The 16,352-nt window shown below is 35.2% G+C and overlaps 1 protein-coding gene across 2 annotated transcripts in view; it reads right to left on the reverse strand.

Annotated features, from left to right (window-relative positions):
• Nucleotides 1–16,352, reverse strand: part of dock11 (dedicator of cytokinesis 11) — a 136,430-nt gene that overhangs the window by 69,833 nt on the left and 50,245 nt on the right. For both annotated transcript variants that reach the window (XM_079841962.1, XM_079841961.1), the window contains 7 exons: nucleotides 14,034–14,103; nucleotides 13,639–13,764; nucleotides 11,861–11,932; nucleotides 10,551–10,697; nucleotides 7,334–7,417; nucleotides 4,792–4,903; nucleotides 1,863–1,901 (listed from right to left, as the gene is read on the reverse strand). In XM_079841962.1, the coding sequence (XP_079698088.1) occupies nucleotides 1,863–1,901; nucleotides 4,792–4,903; nucleotides 7,334–7,417; nucleotides 10,551–10,697; nucleotides 11,861–11,932; nucleotides 13,639–13,764; nucleotides 14,034–14,103 (650 nt within the window). The remainder of the gene's footprint in view (nucleotides 1–1,862; nucleotides 1,902–4,791; nucleotides 4,904–7,333; nucleotides 7,418–10,550; nucleotides 10,698–11,860; nucleotides 11,933–13,638; nucleotides 13,765–14,033; nucleotides 14,104–16,352) is intronic.

A 16,352-nucleotide genomic window follows, 5' to 3' on the forward strand; every position in this document is an offset into this window, starting at 1 on the left:
TTTAAAACCTGAAAAAGACAAATGTGTCCCTAAGGATGCACAAGAGTTAACATCGGCAAGGGCTGATTCACTACTTATACAGGTCACTGACGAAATCAAATGATGGGGTAATACAGCACTGTTTTTCCTGTAAAACAATCATACTAAAATACGTTTGAGTGTGTTGAAAGTTATGTTACGACGTCACTCGGTTGTTGCAAAATTGACTTGTGTTGCTAAATGGCATGCAGTTCATTATTTTTTTTAATTGTATAGTGGAGAAAATTACTCACAATAAAGCTCTTTCTGATTATGATATGTTTGCCATTTAACAAAATAGTGTTGTCTTTGAGGCATGATACAAGCATATTACCCATGGTAAATCAAGAAAACGAGAGATTTAAACAAGAAGACTAACTGTGCGATATAACAGTGATTCGTTTTCTGTTGATAAAGGTCTCAAACAGTTGCTCACCTGTAGGGCCCTATACAATCGGTTTTATTTTTTTCCCAAATTCCGTTTTTTCCGTTTAAATTTTTGCAAATTCCTTTTTTCCCCCCCGTTTAAATTTTTGGGAATTCAGTTTTTTTTTTTTTACCTTTTACTGTTATTTTAGTCGTAAAAAGAGTGTGCTTTTGATGTTAATATAATAGAACATAAAACATAAAATAGGAATGACCTTAAATTTATTGAGGTAACAAACATCACATTTACTCAGTACTTTTCAGGACAAATACTGCATGATGCAACATAACACTGCATTCATGTAACTGCATCCATGGAGACTCCACCATACTTTCATTGTTTTGAAGGGGGAGGGGGAGCTGAAATGACGGGAGGGGTTGTGTCGCCCAGATTTTCCCCAGACATACGTTCTTCTCCCACACTAAACAGATTTTCATTCCAAATATGTAAAATTCTGCGAAATTCAGCGTTAACACTAGATTCCGCATTAATATGCTAATTCCGCGATTCCGTGATCGGGGAAATTATAGGGCCCTACACCTGTCTAATAAAACACATAATATATTAAAGCATCTTTGGTGTTTTCATGGTTTCTACGGAAGTCAGGGGTAGCACGGATATGACATCACTGACGCAAAGACACGGGCCTTTACACCGGTTATAATCACAGAATCCTCTGGATTTAAATATTTAAATATAACTGTTCCAGTGGTTTTTGATATTGTGATTTTTTAATTTTTCATATTGTGCCTTTAAGGTGGTTTTCTGTCATTTTAAGAGCTTAACAGCACTAGTCACTGAACTCTTATGGAATGAAAAAATATCTACTTGAAGATTTAGGCTCTTTGTTTCACAGTATAAAGCAATTTGTTTTTGGAAAAACATGAAGGTAAGTAAATGGTGAAAACTTGCATTTTTGGCAAGACAGTCACTTTAAGATCCTTTCTATTCCCTGTGATCAGAATTGATAACAGAACACATTTTCCTCACATTTCCCTGTACAACAATAGAAATCAGATTACAACAAGTGCACACAAGATGTTTCCGCACTCATTCTGCATGTACAGTATAGAATAACACAGTTAAGAGAGCAAGTAAGGACAGGACATGACATGACGGACAAATGCAGAAAAACACTTCATTAAAACAGTCAAGTGTAACAGCAACAAACTCAGACAGCATGAAACATTGCCCTTTAAACTTTCTCATGTCACTATCCACAGTCATTTAATTTCATCAGAACATAGCAAATATGCAACGCTCTGTGACAGAAAAAGCGAAGCCTCAACCGAAATTGTGAAATGCAGTTAGACAGTGATTTATGAGTGAGGCAGGAGCATAGCAAGGCAATTAGTGGGGTTATCAGGATGATTATCTGGAGACTGGAAGTGCGTTGGCATTGGTCGGCATCACCTACCTACGACGCCGAAACACTCCGCCGCATACGAAAATAAATCTGAAATAATGAATAAAGGAAGCAATCATGCAGGATTGCCATCATCAGTGGTGGGAGTGAAGCTGTGAGGGTGTGTGGCTGCGTTTGGAATGAAATACTGCTTACTAATAGGGTTGGGAATTGAAAATCGATTCTAAATCTGCAATCGGATACTTAAAGGATTAGTTCATTTAAAAATGAAAATGTCCTGATAATTTACTCTCCACCATCTCATCCAAGATGTTCATGTCTTTCTTTCGTCAGTCGGAAAGAAATTAAGTTTTTTGAGGAAAACAATACAGAATTTTTCTCCACATAATGGACTTCCATGGCAACCAAATGTTGAAGGTCCAAATCAATGCTGTTTCAAAGGAAGAGCTTCAGAGGCTCTGCACGATCCCAGACGAGGTATAAGGTCTTATCTAGAGAAACCATCGTTCATAAAATAAAAAATAAAATAAAAATTATATATATATATATATATATATATGCCTCACAATATATATATATATATATATATGTATATACTTTTCTGCGGTTCACCAAGGATTGCACAATCACATCGGAAAGGTCACAGACGTATGTAAGTACCGCCCCCGTGTTTACAAAGCGCATGTGCGAAGACTAATACAAATATCCTTTAGCAAAAAAAACGTAAAACAACGATATCGGACGATTTTGAAGTTGAAGATGGAGTGTTTTTTGGTAAAGGCCGTTTTTATTAGTCCTCGCACGTTCGTTTGGGGCGGTACTTCCACCTACGCCTAGTGTGACGTAGTTTCGACGTGATTGTACAATCACTGGTGGCTGCAGAGCAGCGCAAGATGAGCAATTTAGGTTAAAAAGTATATTCCTTTTTTTTTTTATTTAATAGCAACTCTCGGTAGACCTGCAAGCTGGAAAAACTCTGGTCAGGCCAATCACATCGTGTGTAGAATCACATCGTGTGTAGAGTCGGTGGGCGGGTTTAACATAATGACGGCACGTCACGGCAGAGTTGCGGAGGTTCCGCGTGCTACTCGTAAACAAAGAAGCTGGCAAACAGCGTCTTTTGAATCGGCTTTGGCCGCGACTCCGGAAGACTTGGAGTTAATCTTTTCTTTGTGAAAAGAACAAAGAACGGCACTGAAGTCATTCTTAAGAAAAGAAGATGTGTTCGGAGTTTTGCCGACCGGATACTAAGTTTAATAGTTTCATCTATGAACTAACGTTAACTCTGCTTCACTTTCTTCTTTGCTCTGGTTGGTTGTTGGCGCTATCCAATTGCGTGCAGAGGGAATTTGAAAGACAACTGTTTATCCCGCCCCTCGGATTGAGCCCTGCATGTTCACCTGCTAAGTTTCCAGACCCAACATCTTGATGTGGGTCTGGCTTGTCAGGCTAAGTTTCTATACCTGAATACCTTAAAATCTTTTAAAGGTGATTTTATGGTTAACACGTGTTTTAAACATGTTTATTTCTATCGTATCTTTGTTCAGTTGTATTTATTTGTGCGATTGCTAATTTGTTTAGCTGTTCTTTTTTTAATTACTGAGTGTTTACTTGTCTAATAATATTTGAAATGTATATTAGTTAGACTAGTTGTTCTTGCTATGGTATTTTTAAACCATAGGCAACTGTTCTATGTCCTATCTATTTTTTTTTTTTACCTTATTGGAATCGAAAGTTTGTCTGGCTATCACCAGACCAAGCTCAATCTTTTAAGATTGAACATTGGTCTGGGGAGTCTGCTCTGTATTTTCTACTGCACAAAAGGCGTGATCAACGGGCATAGTTCAAATGACTCTGTACGCAATTGGATAGTCCTTCAACCAATCAGACCACAAGAGGCGTGATCAACGGGAATCGATCCATCGTTTCTCTATCCATCATTGTGTTAAACCCGCCAATAGCGCGCCAGGTGGATAAGCCAGTCTGTGATTGGTTCCTGCAAATGTGTAACAGAAGCAGTAGAAATTAATGTACAGGTTTCCAGCCTGAGCTGCAGGGCAAAATCAAATCGCCGGCAGATCAGGCTGGGCTTACCCAGTCTAATCAAAAGTAGGAATCGATACGAATCTGAATCGATAAGAATCGGAATTGATAAGCAGAATCAGAACCGTTAAATTCAAACGATGCCCAACCCTACTCACGAATGAATACTATGTACTTTTGTTTATTTTTTTCTAAAGTTGGTTATGCATTATGCACTGATAAACACTTAAAACAGTCGTATGCTAAAAAAATCTTACCGACCCTAAACTTCTGAATGGTAGTGTACAAACTGTGCAAAGAATGCATACTTTATACTGCACATATGAGTATGTATGCTAATCCTGTGCTGAATTCAGAACCGCATACTAGCGGTACTATCACTCTGACTATTTCTGCCATACAAAGATGTGGTAAAAGTAGTACGAGTAGTATACCAGTATGCGGATCCGAATTCAGCATCAGTGAAAACGATGAAAGGCTATATTGTCTGAACTTCATCTGAACTGTGTTTGTGGTGAGATAGTTTACCTCAGTGGAATAGTAATCATGGCAAATGTTACTGTAAGTGAGTGATCCATGCTGACTGACTAAAGGTTTTAGTATAAAGAGACTGTTTTATTAGTTTCCAATTAGAAAACTGATAATAAATTATATGAATGATATGTTATAAATGAAATGGCTTAATAGTGTTTAGGGAAAACTTATTCTGACCATATGCCAAAATCAGATGTTAAGCTTAGATGTCATCACGCCCCATTTCGTGACACTTTAATCCCTGTGTGGCAGGGTTTTCAGGTTCAAGTAACATGGCGTGAGGAATGGTGCTACTAGCAGATCTGAATGTGGTGAAGTGGTTAGACTGAATGGAGGGGAGGATGGGGGCAAGGGAAAGCCATGGCAATGGTGGCAGCCACAATGATAGGAAGGAGACACCTACCCTGGACTCGCTGCAACTTGGTTCGGCCGAACGCCATGGGCAGGTTAAGAGGAATGTAGTGCTCGTGGTTGCACACCGTCATGAGAAAATCAAACTTCATCTCTGTAAGCACCTGTAAATATTGGATAAAAATGGCTGAATTGTGAATTGCTGGAGAAGTAGGTTTGGAGATCTAGATATGTGCCATAGTAACAGACAGATAAGAGATTTATCACATGAACATATGCTCAAGTTCTGACATGCTATGTCCTAGTTCAGCAGAGTTGTTATTAACACAGTTAAGTACAAATTAGGGAGACCAATATTAAAATTCTGGCTGATACGATATAACAGTAATCATTTTTATGTAATGGCTGATAACCAATAAAAGGCCAACATTAAACTTCTGTAATATTTTGTCCAAATTAATGTGAATGAATAAATCACTGAAAACTTAAAAAAAAAATTGCAGAATTTTAAATGCTGGATTTAGGACTTTTATAAAAATGGATGTTCACTTGAGAGATTACATTTATTCAATGTTATTAGCATTAGAAACTATTAGAATTAGTTTTTAAGTATCAACTTTACATGATCTAATGTAATATGTAATCTAATCTAACATAACTGGAGTGGAAATTAACGTCAACCGATACCTAGGCCTGTCGCAATAATCAATATATCGATATATTGCACAAAATATGTACATGACCTCAATAACTTTTTGTGAGGCAATATATCGCCCATTATGTTTTCATGATAATGAATGCCACCAACATGTTACTCGATTGTGCTGTCATCTTGTATGTTTTCCGTGACGGAGGCGAAAGTGGTTCTCGGGCAGTTCCTTCATACACAGAGCGGTTTTCGACAGGTGAAAAAAGAATGTTGTTTTCCTGACAACTACTGAATACTAAATTCTGTGATAACTGCAATACTCATGCTTTCTACACTGAAAAAAAAACGCAATAAAGTAAAATGTTTCTATTGCAAGTTTTTGCACACAGACTGTTAAAGTAAATTTCACATATATAGGGCCCTATCACACACCTGGCACAATTCGACGCCAGGCGTGACGCAAGTGTTTTTTGCTAGTTTCAGCCCGACGCAGTTATCATTTTCACGTCCAGCGCCACGTTGTTTAATAGCAAATGTCCTCAACCTCAACATTTGTTGGAGCATTTTTAGTTATGAATGTGTCATTTTAAATAGAAAATGCACTCCAAATGTCACAAAATGGCAAATTACTAAACCTAACAACAAAAGCAATGGAAAACAGCGAAAAATCAAGCTTATTAATTATTCATGCCCCAGTGCATGATGGGAACGACAGTATCAGAAAGTTGAGTAGTTTTACTTAATTTTACAATATTGATATTTACGCTTGAATTGAGTACTAATATAGAATTTACTTTGTTTTTTGAATTCTTGCCTGGTCTAACTTTTTCAAGTAGAAATTACATTTGTTTTTTAATTCGTTTTACATTGGTTTACTTCACCACAGAAGCATTTTTATCAGTGAATAAATAATTTTAAAAATGCTTTGGAAAAACAGGTTATAATGAAAAGCATGGTAGCACTGTATTTGACAGTGTCCTTAAAGTTAAACATGTTACATGTAGTAAGTATAGAAATTATTATAAATTGTACATAATTACATACAACTAACGTTAACCACACGCTAATCCTAACCCTATTGTAAGTGCATGTAGTTAATTATTATTACTCAGTACTTTAATGTATAATAGGAACAGTTACCTAAACATTAGTCAACCTCATTTTAAATGGTTTGTTAGTCGGAGAAAAACAAAAAGACAGGAATTGTCAAGTCACACAGTCTGTAACGATCAGATGGTTAGCACAGCTGGTCCATGTGATAATTATGTCGGGCATGAAATCCAAACGTTCGCCTATCATTCATCAACCTCAAATATGGTTTTATCAGATATTTAGTGCCATCGCAGATGCATAATTTGCACCTTATCAATGCATGTGTATTCCAAGGACAGTCTAGACTGTGGCACAAAGAATTTGCAAGTCAAAATGAGTTATGCATTATGTTATGATAGGAACCTTTGTGATAGCAACAGAACAGAAGATGAGCGCAGCTATTCAACGAAACGTTATGAATCACACCCATCATCTAGATGTCTGTTGTGAAAGTCCTCACAGGGAAGTCAATCTTTTAAGAATCAAAACAGAAAAATATAAACTCTCTATGTATGCCAAACGGGTTCAATGAGCTCAAATAAAAGCATTGTTAGGAGAACTGTCCCAGCCAAAGCAAACAGGCCACTCCTCAATGAAGAATTAAGGAGATTCAATACGTTACATTTTGTTAAAATGGCCAAATGTATTGATCTAATTTGACATGGTTTCATTAAGGGTTGTGTGAAGAAAAATAAAGTTGCGTTGCATTGTATGGCAGGATTTAATTCTCACCCTTTAATTGTCATGATACTGATGTTATTGTGAAGACCACAGGGTTTGCTGCGGCAATTTGACTGAGTAAATGTAAGTAGCATTGCTTTGACCATACAATAGAGGGGATCATTTTGCCTACCTTTGGATCTTTCAGGCTGAAGCCACACATGTAGTCATTTATCAAACTGAAAGCAAATCCTCTGTTCATAAAGGTTAGGCAGCGCTGTGCGGGGGAAGAGTTTCAGTCAGAACAACATAATGACAATCAGTGAGTTCATGTGAAAACAAATAGCAAATTAAAAATAAAATTAAATGAAAATTTAGACATGATTCATATTATACACAAACATTTTGTTAGGTAAAACTGTACTATCAGGAGAAACCTGATATGTTAGCCAGACGTTCAGTGAAATCTAGCTTGGCTCAATGACTATTTGAAGCAGAAAAACTACAAAACATTTACATATCACACACTTATGGTGACTAAGCCCAAATGTTAAAACGCATTTCAAATAATGTCTATTAATAGATAACTTTAATAGTTCTACTAGTTCCTTAAAAAAAACGCTAACTGTGGGATATAGCTCCAGGACAGGATTACTTCTTTGTAAAAAGTATGAATCATCAACCTTTTTTTGCTCGTTTTTATCAACTCAGATTAATTAAAAGTCTCAAGGGCATTTGAAAGCTATAATAAAATGTTAAAGTAGAATATCAGACATGCTTGTGCAGCTTGTGCTCATTTTAAAGAACATATACATAATGAAATTCAAACTAAAATGAGTCACTTAATAGTAAAGAACATTTTACATGGTATGCTGAGACTGCGAGTTCATATACATAAAAACAATATATATAAAGTAAAATATTGAGGCACACTAATCTGAACATTTTTAATATAATATTATTAAAACAATAATAATTACAAATTACAATTTAAAATAATATTTATGTTTTTAATGTATTTTCAAATGTAATTTATTTGCTGCTCAGGAAACATTTCTGTAACACTTCACAATAAGGTTTCATTAGTTAACTACATTAGCTGACATGAACTAACAATGAACTGCTCTTTTACAGCATTTATTAATCTTAGTTCATTTTAATTTCAACATTAAATAATACATTATTAAAATCAAAAGGCATATTTGTTAATGCACTGTGAACTAACGCACTGTATTTTTATTAACTAACATTAACTAAGATGAATAAATACAGTAAAAAATTAGTTAGTTCATGTTAGTTAATACATTAATTAACGTTAAAAAATTAGAACTGATTGTAAAGTGTTATCAAAATGTCTTATTATTATCAATGTTGAAAACAGTTATGATGCTTAATATTTTTGTGGAAATCGTGATACGTTTTTCAGGATTTTTTGATGATTAGAAAGTCCAAAAGAACAGCATTTACTGGTAATATAAATCTTTTGTAACATTATAACAGTCTTTACGGTCACTTTTGTTCAATTTAACACATCCTTGCTGAATAAAAGTATTTGTTTTTTAATTAAAACATTCTTATTATTCAAATAAATTGTTCTGAAAATTAACAAATGTATGATTAAATGATGACAGAATTTTCATTTTTGGGTGAACTAACCCTTTACGCCTGCTCTTAAAAAGCATTTGAAGAGTTAGGCCTAAACTGTTAGGTCACATGATCTTTCAGAAATAATTTTAAAATGTTGATTTGTTGCCTAAGAAACATTTCTCATTATCAGTGTTGAAAATGGTTGTTTTGTTTACCTCATTAAAGGAGTAGTTCACTTTAAAATGAAAATTACCCCATGATTTACTCCCTCTCAAGCCATCCTAGGTGTATATGACTTTCTTCTTTCAGACGAACACAATCAGAGTTATATTGAAAAATATCCTGACGCTTCCAAGCTTTCTAATGGCAGTGACGGTCCATTGAGTTTGTAGCTCAAACAAGTGCATCCATCATAAACATACTCCACACGGCACCGGAGGGTTTATAAAGGCCTTCTGAAGTGAATTGATGGAGTTTTGTAAGAAAAATATCCCTATTTAAAGGTGTCATGAACTGGCTTTTTAAAATTTTTTATACTGTATACTGGGAAACGCTCACAGGGCTCGCAAAATGCCTTTATCAAACAAACACAATGATTCATCTCTCATCCACCCGCGATTGATTGGAATGTTATTTTTGTATTACTTGGCCTGCCCGATTGGTGAATAACCAAATGTTATTTCACTATTTAAGACAGGCCGGTGATACGTTTTGGTAGCCCGTCTGAAAACAACATAGCCCCGGGACCTTTGGCTTTGCGAGCACTGGCGTTACAAGTCAGAGTCTGATCACGAATTAACCAATAACACCTTCTCCAGCCTGTGACCGCGTGCTAAGGTATGTAATCAATAGATATCAAACGATCTGTAACAATGCAATACTAACACATATAAAAAAAACATGTTTTACTCACATAAGTGTGTTGCACCGTTCCTGTCGGATCCAATACAGAAGGCACAGCATTGTGTTTTAATCTCAATATGTCTGCAAATCCAGTCTCGACCTCTATCTTGTTTACAATCGATTCTGCGGTGAAATTAATTGAACAAACGCGCAATGTCTTACACACGTGAGCTGGAACCGTCATGTTTATTGCTCGGTAGCGCGACCCGTTTAGCTCCACGAGTCGGTGGGCGGGCTTGAGGCGGTGCTTCTGACGTCAGTGGTCGACATATTGTGAGATCTCTTGTTTTCTGGGCCTGGTGTTAATAAAAGCTTTTCTTTGACTAACAATGACGTTTTCAGCTCTGAAACTTACAGGATATTCACGATGAACTTTTATATATCAAAGGCTCAAGGGAAAGTTGATTTCTCAATTCATCACCCCTTTAACATGTTATAAAGTAAAATATCCATATTCAACTTACGAAGAAAGTGTAACGCCTCTCGCAATTCAAAAAACGCGTACGCTACGTCCGACGTCGTGTCAGTTATGCTTTTTTCGTAAGTTGAATACGGAAGGCGGTCTGGCCGGAGCTAGATATTTTATTTTATAAAGTTTTAAATATGGATATTTTTCTGACAAAACTCCATTGATTTGCTTCAGAAGGCCTTTGTTAACCCCCCGGAGCCGTGTGGAGTAATTTTATAATGGATGGATGCACTTTTTTGAGCTATAAACTCAATGGACTATCACTGCCATATAAAGCTTGGAAGCGTCAGTAACTTTTTTACTTAAACTGGTAGACTGGTTTAATTTGAATCCAAAAGCCCCTTGGCTAACTGCTAGTCACACTAGTTCTCAAGATCCAGTCTTAACATAGTTTGTGTGTTTATGCACCTGGCCCCTGGTATTGTTAAAATACTACAGCTTTAGGCCTGACCTTAATGAAGCAGGCCAGGCTGAAGTTGACGCAGCGGGCCTCCTCTGGAATCTCCACATAGCGGATAGTGATGTGAGGCATGATTGACAACAGCAGAGACTGCAGCGCTTGGTGGAATGATTCTGGAAACCTCTGCGCTCGCGGCATCTGCAGGGAACATAGGTGGTTTCGTTTAAGTAACCGTCATGTAGCAGTTCTCACTATACCAGATGCCCACACGGAAGCTCAATTTTAATAAATAAAAAAAAAGGAGTCGCACGATCGTGTGTTATGCAACCCATTGTGCTGAAGGCATGTGAGAACAACAGACTTCACACACTGGCCCTAAAACGGCATGCCGTACGTTTCGGTTATGCAAATGTGATCCAATGGCATGTCAAATAGGTCTGAACATGTTCGGAAAGCTGGAACTGTTAAACACATATTGTACACATGCAGAAGACAACTTGATGTTAACAGTAGCGCTCAGCGTGTGTGTTTATGAGTTCAAAGGGTCCATGTGTGTTTTTTTCCAGTGTCTTGGTCACTTTTAAAGAATGAGGAAGTTAACTGCATTCTATGTACACATGCAAAAGCTTAAAACATCCTGCTTGACAACCCATGATTATTTACATCCAGCTTGTATATTTACCTGATGATGATGACGAATAAGAAAAGGAAGCGGAAAGGAAAGCCCTTATTGTATTCTTCTCATATAACAAATGGTTATTCATTCGTGATTATTTTAAAGGGATAGTTCACCCAAACATTTAAATTCTGTCATTAATTACTCACCTCATGTCGTTGAAAAGACTTCCATTCATCTTCAGAACACAAATGAAGATATTTTTGATGAAATCTGAGACATTTCTGTCCCTCCACTGACATGCAACTACCACTTTCAAGCCCCAGAAAAACATCATTTCTCATTTTATTTACAGAATATTGATCTCTCGACGCACATTCAGGCAACGGCATCCATCTTCACCTCAACAGAACATCTCATGAACACGTTTATGAGAGATCGCTATTTAGTAAACAAAGTGGTCAATTATGTTTTTTGTGCAAACAAAGCACTCGCGACGCTTCATAAAATTTAGGTTAAACCACTGGAGTCACATGGATTACTTTAATCATGCCTTTACTACCTTTCTGGGGCTTGAAAGTGGTAGGTGCGTAGCTGTCAATGGAAGGATAGAAAGCTCTCAGATTTCATTCATCAATTTTTGTTCCAAAGTATTTGTTTTTATATTTTTGGGTGAACTAATTCTTCAAATGTAGTACTTTGTGATAATGTGTCAGTCTGAAACATGTGAATGGATCATACTAACTTTCATTCTGTTGCCGTCCTGGAGGTACTGTGCCATTGACTTGGCCATGGTCTCAAAGAAGAACCAGGAATACTGTAATAGAGACGGAAAGAGAGAGGATTTAATACAAAAACACAGAGGAATGATGCTAATGTGTACAAACACATACATTTAAGTTATATACAGCTATACACTGCTGTTCAAAAGTTTTTGATCGGTAAGATTTTTCATGTTTTTAGAAAAGTTTCTTATGTTCACCAAGGCTGCATTTATTGGATTAAAATTACAACAACAAAAAAACTAATATTGTGAAATATTATTAAAAAGTAAAACAACCCTTTTCCATTTTAAATCTAGTTTATTTCTGTGATCAAAAACTGAATTTTCAGCATCATTACTCCAGTCTTCAGTGTCACATGATCCTTCAGAAATCACTCAGATATGACGATTTGATGCTCAAGAAACGTTTACACAGTAGTGTAAAAAAAAAAATTCAGGATTATTTGATGAATATAAAGTTCAAAAGAACAGCATTTATTTTAAATAGAATCTTTTGTAATGTTATAAATGTCTTTACTGTCACTTTTGATGGATTTAATGCATCCTTGCTGAATAAATGTATTAATTTCTTTAAGTTGTTTCCCAAAAAAAAAAAAAAATTCTTAGTGACCAAAAACTTTTGAACAGTAGTACAATGTTGCAAAAGCTTTTTGCTTACTACTGTTTTTTTTTTTTTTTTTACTTTCTATTAATCAAAGAATCCTTAAAACATTTTTTTACAAAACTGTTATCAACATGGATAATAATCAGAAATCATATTAGAGTGATTTCTGAAGGATCATGTGACACTGAAGTCTGGAGTAATGATGCTGAAAATTCAGCTTTGATCACAGGAATAAATTACATTTGAAAATATATTCCAATAGAAATCAGTTACTTTACATATTTTATCATTTTCAGCATCATTACTCCAGTCTTCAGTCACATATAATATGCTGAAAACAATTGATGTATATAGCTAATCATTTGATGGTTAGCGTGACTTACTATGCAAAAACAATTTTTAAAAGAGAAATAGTTTTGCATGAAGTGTTTCCTTTTGTGTGAATGTTTGCATGTTGTGTGCATGTTTTGTGGTTATGTATGAAGGGTTTTAGAGAAAAGGATCCATAGTTTCAGAAAACTATGTGTAAGCAAGCAATTTTTTAAATAAATGAACTAAAAAAATGTATAATAGCAATACAAATTGTAAGTATATACATCAAAGTGAAAGTGAACATTCTGAAACGATGCACTTATTATTCTACCAAACTATGATATAATCTGTAATTGTGTAAGAGGAAACTTCCTAAAACGTAGCTCTGAGAATTGAATTCCAAGAAAATGTGTCCTTATGAGGAAAAGGGTTAGTTCACCCAAAAATGAAAGCTTGGAAGAGCCAGGCTATTTTTTTAATATAACTCCAACTGTGTTTGGCTGAAAGAACAGTCATATACATCTAGGATGACTTGAGGGGGAGTAAATTATGAGATTATTTTTGGGTGAACTAACCATTTAAGGAGATGCTTAGTCTGTATGAGAAGAGGAGGGAATAAAGGTCCAGTGATATTAAATAAAAGAAAGTGGTTCATGTCATTTGGGTGGGAATGATGACATAATGATCATCATTTGAAAAATTCCACAGATTCCTCGGAATTCATTCAGACCTCAAAGTGAATCCAAAGGACAGAAAATAAACACAACAGCGCCATCTGCTGTGCAAATAGGTCATATTCGGTATAAGTGAACAGTTTTGTCACCTTGAGGAGTTTGTTGCAGGTGTTAGAGTCTGCGGTTTGTTTGAGGATGACAGTCACTGCTGTAGCCAAAACTTCATGTGTCGTTACAGAGTTTTCTCTAGTTGATTTGTTGATCCGAAACGCGTACTGCAAAAGAAAAAGTTGGTTCAAATTCCTAAAATTTTGGTTTGGGCTTAATGACCACGGGAAAATATGGCCAAACCAGCTGAGAACCACTGGTTTAAAGACTAATCAAATCAATATCTGTGTTACTAAATACAAAATTAAAATTCACATTTGTCAGTTCTTGTTTTTATTTTAATAAAATTGCATTTACTGTACACCTGACTTTTAGTGAGGTCAGGTGTGATTCCATCAAAAAATGGCAGGTTTAACAGACAGCCTTAGTGTCGTACCTTCAAAAAAGAGCGAAGGTAGTGCTCCAGACCCTCCTCGTGACACTGAGACACTATGTGAATGATTACACTGTGGAAGAAAATAGAGGCACATTAGTAATGTCAATATGAGGGAGCATTCTTACAATGGCATGAAAAGATAATGTTAAAGGTACACTGTGTGACGTTTGGCCCTCTAGCAGCCTAGAAACACAAAAGTGCATGCGATGCAAGGGGTGGGCGATATGACAAAATTTGTATACAAGTTATTTTTGGTTTAAATAAGGTTATGATGATATCAAAAATGTTGTTACCATTGAAATTTCATGATTATTGTCACCATTTTCAATACCACAAAAAAACGAATTCTAGCCTAAGTAAACAAAACAACTCTCAAGCTTACTGAAGACAAGTAAACAGTGATAAAGAAAGAACAAAGAGACTGATTACATGCATATAGGAAAACAAACTACAATAGAATAAAGAGACAAATGATATAGACCTTCCTGAAAAATTTCAAGCACTAGAAATAAGAAATACTACATAAATTGTATAAAGTAATCAAATCATAGTCCACTGCATAGTCTTCACCGTGTAAATTAAATGTATATATTTATATATACAAAAGTAGTTCAATGAAAAGCAGTGAGAGATTTTCTCTATTTTTTTGTTGTTTGATTAACATTAATAACGACCATAATCATACATAATCAGATTACTTTTTCAAGTAACTAGTAAAGTAACTCAAGTAATTACTTTTAAAATTTACAACAAAATATCTGAGTTACTTTTTCAAATAAGTAACGCAAGCTACTTTGTTTTCCCATTTATTGACTGACAGCTCTCCTGTCCCAATGTTGAGAAAAATTATAAGTGCAGAGGTGTTGTGTGCGCTGTGTGAACATGTTTTTTTGTAGTTCTAGACTAAATGTGAGCATGCATTTACTCTTATTGTATAGAGATAAACTATTATTTATCTCACTTGCACAACAAAGATTCAGTATTCCTCAAAATGAATAAAATCAGCCAAATGCAAAATTAGAATACTATGCAACCCTCCAATAATTAAATATGTTAAATAAAACAAATATTCGTATGCATTTAATCTTACTTTATTGACCAATGTAATTGCTGCTGGCCTTCAATAATTCAGTTAAACCATTACTATTACAATCAACAATTACTTTAGATTTTTTGGTTTTTATTGGTGAAGTAAGTGTTAAACGTTTTTTTCTCCTGCATCCTATTCTTCTGTGATTCAGAATGGCAGCACAGCTGAAAGGTTTGTTTGAGCTGCGTCTTCTACTAGTGATGGGTTGTTCGCAAATGTAGGTGAACGTCGCATATCTGAAGAGCCGACTCTAACTCTGTTTTTTTTTAAATATAGCCTATAGAAATTAAATAATTATGTAATAATGTAATAATGAATGATTTAAATTTTATTTAAAATAATAGACTCTGTAATAATCCGTTCCCTCTGAAAGGGTCTTCTCGAAAACAGGACAAATAATTACTGAGAAGAAACCGCATCAGCCCCTTGAAACTATGCCCCATAGGTGGGGTACGTAACATGGCCAGCTAAAATATGTTGTCAATAAAATACAATTATTAACTTTTTCAAATAAAATAAATGCCATTTTTTAATTATTAAAAACAAACACACCTCAAAACACTAAACACATAATAATAATTAAGCATTTCTGAACATTGACTCTCAGTCTTTATTCACATTTTTCTCATGGTTTCTCAATAGAATTCATAAAAGTATAGAATATAAAATAATATTTCTAATAGGGGCTCATTGTAACGCAGTGTGACAACACGCCCCACCTGTGCAACTGGGATTTAGCCCCGGCTCGTGTCTTCTGCTGTTTAGAGCAGCATTAATGAACTATATCAACTGTTATAACAGATATAAGATTACAATAATATCAGATTTGTCTTATTTTAAATAAACACAAAAAACAGAAATGAAAAATTAACGCAAGTAAGAAATTTACTTTTGCTATGGTTAAATAAATGTTCAGTGATATATTCCAAAGATTTTTTAAATTTTGACGCAATTTTTTCTCTATAGTGTTGATATGGCAACTCACTAAGTTTTGTCATTGAAAGTTTTAAACCATGTGTGTTACAACTAACCTGCGTTATGCCCCACTCACCCCTATTCTTTTTTCATAACAAATCAATGCATTTTTAAAGAAATTGTGAGACCTTGTGAGTATGATTTAATTTAATAATTTAATTAGAATTATTTTCACACCTATCATAGTCAAAGTCATAGTTAAAACATTTTTTTTTTTTTAATTTGTGAGCCAAAAGGGCCGGCTCTTTTCAGTG

The sequence above is a fragment of the Gobio gobio genome (assembly GCF_949357685.1).
Source record: "Gobio gobio genome assembly, chromosome: 2".
Classification (NCBI taxonomy): Eukaryota; Metazoa; Chordata; class Actinopteri; order Cypriniformes; family Gobionidae; genus Gobio; species Gobio gobio.